Source organism: Opisthorchis viverrini (assembly GCF_000715545.1).
Source record: "Opisthorchis viverrini unplaced genomic scaffold scaffold5373, whole genome shotgun sequence".
Classification (NCBI taxonomy): Eukaryota; Metazoa; Platyhelminthes; class Trematoda; order Opisthorchiida; family Opisthorchiidae; genus Opisthorchis; species Opisthorchis viverrini.
The window spans coordinates 1-5,906 of record NW_008753042.1 but is presented as its reverse complement, the minus strand read 5'-3'; the positions used below and the strand labels follow the sequence as shown (position 1 = coordinate 5,906).

The following is a 5,906-nucleotide window of genomic DNA, read 5'->3' as shown; positions in this document are numbered from 1 at the left end:
TAATCAGGCTAGCTGGATATCCACTACCCTGAAGGTCATTCTTTACTTCAATTCGGTCCGCTGTCCGACCAGCTTCTTCTTTACACGTCTAAACATTGATGAGGTAATACTAGCGGATACGGACTCCGGATGGGCAGACAAGTAGTTCGAAATCACCCCAGTGCCTGTTGGCTTCTCATACATTGTGGTCTTTAGTTCCCTACCGACCGTAAGTGTCATACAGTTGAGGAAGGTAGTGAACCCGAACTTGAATCTCCATACTAAATTTGATGTGTGGTCATTCGGATAGTTGTTGGCTCCTTTCATCACGACGAAATTGTCATCTACCTAACGCTAGTATATCTTTGGTAGGTACGGAAATCCGGAGAAAACAATCTTTTCAAAATTTTCCATACAATGTTTACCAAAACCGAAGATCTTGGAGATCCCATTGCTAGATCTTGTTCCTGGGTGTAAACACGGAGTCAACAACGAAGTGGGTGAGATTCAGGCATGCTTGTATGCCTTCCACTATTTCATCTACACTGAGTTGCATCCGTTCTGAAAGGTTGGTATCTACTAAGATCAGTCGCTTATCTGTTTGCAGAGTCCCGCCTTAGTAAATTTGTATACAAAGATTTAACATCGACACCTACAAGAATGTCATCCAGCTGTAAGGCGACACCCACTAGGTTGTTGGTAATGCCATACGAATTCTTAATGTAAGTGCTAGATTTTCGGTGAGGGGTTAAAAAATACCTGCTAAGAATCTGACAAGCTCATACGGTAGGGAAACTATTCCTCCTACTACCTGTCACACTGCGACATCTAGTTTATCGATTTCCGGTAGACCGTAAAGGTGTGATTGGATTGCACTTTTGGGGTGCAATCGATACCAATCACCTTGCCCCAGGTGGTTTATCACGGACTGCAAATAGCTGACAATTTCACCTTTACTCCTATTCATTATGGATGTAATATTCACACTACTGATCTGCCCGTAAGGATTTCCAACTAGATGTTCTTTTACCCTTTGTAGGTAATCAACTGCCCATGACAACAATGGCCTTACCCTTACCCGCTTTTGTAATCACTATATTGTCCAGCTGTTTTGAGAATGGAACGACTGTTCAGTCCTTCACTGAGTTGAAAATTTACGGAACGATCACGTTCCGTTGTTGAGGCTACATCTAGGTCCACTCTTGCATGAGTAAAATACAACAGGTACCGATGCGTCTTGAGGTATACCAAAGCTGAAGTATTCAGTGCATCATTTCGAGTGTTATGCTATGAAGACGAATTGCCGTAAAAACGGTTATTCCAGCGTTCGAATTTTTACTTCCACACGGGCTACCGGAACAAAACTCACTAGAAATCAATTTCTTACATGACAGCCTAGATGTTTGTCTGTGGGAATGAGTGAAAAAGATAGCTGGTATGCTGTAGAACAGAGAGCTCCAAGCAAATCGCATTCATCTTTAGAGCCAAAATAGTGTAAACACAATGGAGGTTCAGGTCCAAATGCATCTGATCCTATGCACAATATAGTACAGTACAGTTCAAATTGGAGTACGCGTGTAAAGAGGAGAGGAATATTAGCATGGAAGCCTTTGGTATAATTCGAAACAGTTGGTTCCCGAATTGTGTACAGTGCGTCCGGTCACAATGCTAGCCGATGGTGAAACGAGCTCATCCACACGATCTGTATGGGATGGAGTACAAAAGCGTAAGCTGGAACAGTCTCATTGAACACAAGATAGTGGTACGATTAGGGGAGAAAATGTTAGCGAAGTGGACAAAGGATCACGCATTGTTTCTAGTGGCAGGAACGATAAGACTATAAGGGTTATGATCAGTTCCCTTGGTCCACTAAACTACTAGGGTCAATACAGCTGTAGGAATCCAGAATGGTAAAAAATCTTACTGAACGGCCTAGTACTGACAGTATCGAGATTCGTTCGTCCTCTATTCCACTGCGTTGAGGTGAAGCTGACCGGTTATAAGACGGCTATCTCTCAATACGCGTATAGATTATACGCTGTTTGCTTGCTGTATAAGTTTCCGGAACAGTGGATATCGTTTTACCGCGTGCTGCCAACGAAAAAGTCAGCCCCGGAACCAAATGGACAACATGACCATCACATACAGACGACAAGGATCGAATATCCATATAGACTATCTATATGGACTTCGATGATTCATTTATCCATTGTTGTCTTTTAGTGCATTTTTCAGGTTTGCACATCAGTGTGCACATCACGTGGACTCGAAAATCAGACAAATACAGCAGGATCACCTTCCCCGACGCCTGCCTCCACGGACCTCAGTTATCCAAAGCCGTACGTGGTAGCAAAACGTTTTCTGTCACTCTCCTACAAGCATCAGTTGCCGCTAAAACTGTGGATGCGCCGGAGACCTCGAGACATATTCCTCCCGGCCGTGATCAAGCAACTGGCTATTGAGTAGAATGTTTCGAACCACACTTCAGTGGGTTATCTGATACTTCCTGCCGGGTCTAACAGCCTGTCACAAAAGTGTGGGTTGTGAACATGCAACTTTATTCAGCCTAGGAATTGCACGGGTGGGTATCCTCACTCACAGACAACTGAGCTTCCGGTTCGGACGACTTTTCACCTACCCTGTTCAAGAATGACGGCAAATTCCCCCACTCAGTGCTTGTCCAACATACCTGCGCCTATCCGGGAGAAAGAGACTGACCCAGATAGGTGAGATGAGTCAATAACGGTACACGCCTTCAAGATGTGTGCTCGTGGTGAGTGCGGCAGCCATAAAAGTGCCAACCTGACTACTATTGTACCGAGACCACTAGACTCACCGACTCTTTGCACTCCTAAGGCCGAACGCAAAAAAACTGACCTGTGAACATCAGGTGGGATGTTCAATGCAGAGTGTGAATAAGCCAAACTATCTCGCTCCGTTAGGTGTTGAAGGAGTACAATATGTACAGATGACCCAAAATCTTAGTGTTCCATGACTTCAAGGGTGCGTTCGGTTCTATCGATCAGTCAGTGCATCTGAGAATACCCCAGAACTTCGCGAACAGAATCCGGTTCTTGTATACGAATACGCTTGAACGGGAGAACGTATCCAGGGCTCTCCAAAAGCTTTCCTATGAAGAGTAGTGTGCTGGAAGAATCAACACTCTCTCTAGTTAATTTTTTTCATCGGTGAACTAATGAAGCTGGAGGATGTTCATATAACTGGTGGCGAGAACCCTGTCGAACCGGAGCAGGAAGATGGCATCATCCTAATCATTAAAGATAAGCACAACACAAAAATAAACACATAAACCGACCAATATCAAACCACCTTTCGGTTTGCGTCTTGCAAAGTGCATCAGAATAAGCTATTCTGGGGGAGCATTGGGGGTCACGGAGAGTTTTATGCATCTCGGCACGTTGCTAACTATGGCGGAAATGTGTCCGACGAATCTCGAAGACCCTAATCAGGTTGCCCGTATGCGTCACTTTTAGCCCCAAAAATCATAGCATCGCGTTTCAGGGTACTATGCTGATAGTTGCAGGACTTGGTCTCTGCTAGTGGATGATGTGGGACATCTTCAGGTCTTTGAACACCGATGCCTCAAAGGCCGTGTAAAAAAGCCTTGAAGGCGTAGTTAGGAAACGGGAGTGTAGTTGTGCGACCAAGACTCCAGTCGCGGAAAGCCCCCAGCACTATTAACTGCGGTGGCGCAAGCATACTGGATCTGTCGATAGAAATGTTCCCCTGTGTCTCCTTCAGGTCAACACAGACCACGAGAAGGGCGACACATGGCTTGGCAGACGGAAACAAAACGGATGACGGAAAGTTTGAATACCATCGGTGCGATCCGTTTTGCAGGACGAGGTTCCTCCGGCTTCCTCTGCGCCTGGCTCAAAGTGCTGCAGGATTTGGCGCCAAACCGATTTTCGTTCTGACAGTTTCCGTCTAGGTTGTCTTATTCAGTGGTTGGAAGTGCAGACATTCCATAGGCTAGCACTGGACGCCCCACTCTTCTTTCTTTACTGTACGGCTTCGGTGCATGTATGGCGGTGATGCAACAGTGTCAAAGTTGATGCTGCTTACTATGATGATGACGGAGATTTACGAAAACGTGAAGCGCTGAATCAGTTACCCACATTTGGTAGATGGAAAAGTAATTCTGAGGTGCTCAACTTATAACTCTTAGCCAAAGGGTCACAGTACGAATCGAATCACCTGATAAATCACAAAAAGGGCTAAAAAATTCGCACAGCCAAGCTACTCGGGTTATATATATATATATATATATATATAGTGAAACATAAATCGATTTGGAAGTAATTAGTGGCTGGAGTAGCTGTTAAGTTTTTCATCTCTAACATTAGTGCTCGTCAAATCGCGTGTGCAGATACGCACTCAGGTATAGCACCTGTTCGACGCATAGCTGTAACGCGACCTGTGGGAAGCACGGGGAGTAAATTACGATCAGACTGCCGAGGCCAAAGCGCTCAACATTTCCCTTTTCGAACCAGTTCGCTGGTCATCATCATCATCATCAAAGACAGCAAAATCAGTGTTGCCACTGATGCTTCACTGCCGTTCGCTGGTCCAGACCTGTCGGGCAGAAGTTGTGGATATGCTCGTGGGAATAATATAAACTGGTCCATAAGACACACCAAATGTCATCTTACATAAAGTGAAAAGTGATCAAAAGGACAATATCTTCTCCCCAGGCATTACTGGGTATATCCGAAAAGATCACAATCACATCACAAGTCTTAATTCGAACCAGCTATAATTCAAAACAATGTATACCTACAATGTAACCCTACAGTCAGCTGGCCCGCAACTAGTGTTGAAAAAGGTAACTCACTTTCTTGAATCGTGCTCTTTAGAGATGACGTCACTGTTTCAAACGACATTTGCTGCAAAGGTGATGGATGGCCAATGAATGCAGATCGGTTGAAAGCTCGATAGGATCCCGATTTGGTCATGTAGTCTGCGATCAATGACAGATGCCGCGAGTCGACATAGATACCGTAATGTCCGAATACGCCGGACACTTCCTGCAAGATAGACAAACCAAAGTTATTTGGTGCTGTCTTCGGAGTGGTCATGCGCATAGCGTACGACTACAATCACTGTCGGTGAATGAGTTAGAAAATGACTGTGGAAGAAGCTGTAAGCATCTCAAAGTGTACAGCTGGTCAGCGCCTTGTTTTCATTTCCTAGGAATTTAAAATTCACATACAGCCGGCTAACAGTTCCATCGGTGGGAGTAACTACGACTGTAAGTACAGTCGTAATGTAATTCATCCAAAAACAGACTTCTGTGAGGAACTTAAGCTAAACACGCCATTCGTGCTCGTCATTAAAGGTTGCTCTACTTACTGATTCCCGGGAAATCACGCGAAAAACTCCGAAACTCATGCAGGATGAGAAGGAAGCAGAAATTGTACTCACTTTTTGTATTGCTGCCCGAGCAGCTTCAATGCCATAAGTTTGACTCATGATAGCTATGTTATTGGTGTATAGTCGATTCAAGTCGAAAACAGCGGGGTACTGCATGATTTCCTGTCACATGAGGTTGGGCAAGCAAGAAAGAAAAAAGCATAGGAATTAAAGGATTCGGTAGGCCGAATAACATAGTACAGAATAGAAACCAAATGTTAGGAAAGAAGAGTCTCCATTGTTTATATTGGAGAAGAATATTTCGGACAACTATGCTGTGCGCAGGTAGGCCATGAAACCAGTGGTGTGTGACTGAACGAGCGTTGTACGTTTGTACGGGACTCGAGTCTAATCTGATCACGTAGTTCACCTGAATAATTCTCACTACACAATGTGCACTGCTAAGCCACAGACTGTAGAACAAACCGAAGTGGTCATCCCATACTTAAGTGAGAACCATCGCAAAAGAATCTCGGGGCACAGTAGATGAAGGG

At 44.6% G+C, this 5,906-nt stretch overlaps 2 protein-coding genes across 2 annotated transcripts; one reads left to right on the top strand and one right to left on the bottom strand.

The window, feature by feature from the left end:
* Positions 1–1,307: 1,307 nt before the first annotated feature.
* Positions 1,308–5,600, bottom strand: T265_12159 (hypothetical protein; the record flags this gene model as incomplete). Its single annotated transcript, XM_009179209.1, has 3 exons — positions 1,308–1,681; positions 4,835–5,027; positions 5,425–5,600. The coding sequence occupies 3 exons, from the start codon at positions 5,527–5,529 to the stop codon at positions 1,575–1,577; spliced, it is 405 nt and encodes a 134-aa protein (XP_009177473.1).
* On the top strand, positions 2,215–2,445 carry T265_15830 (hypothetical protein; the record flags this gene model as incomplete). Its single annotated transcript, XM_009179210.1, has 1 exon — positions 2,215–2,445. A coding segment is annotated over one exon (231 nt), but the record flags the coding sequence as incomplete, so codon positions are not given.
* Positions 5,601–5,906: the final 306 nt, after the last annotated feature.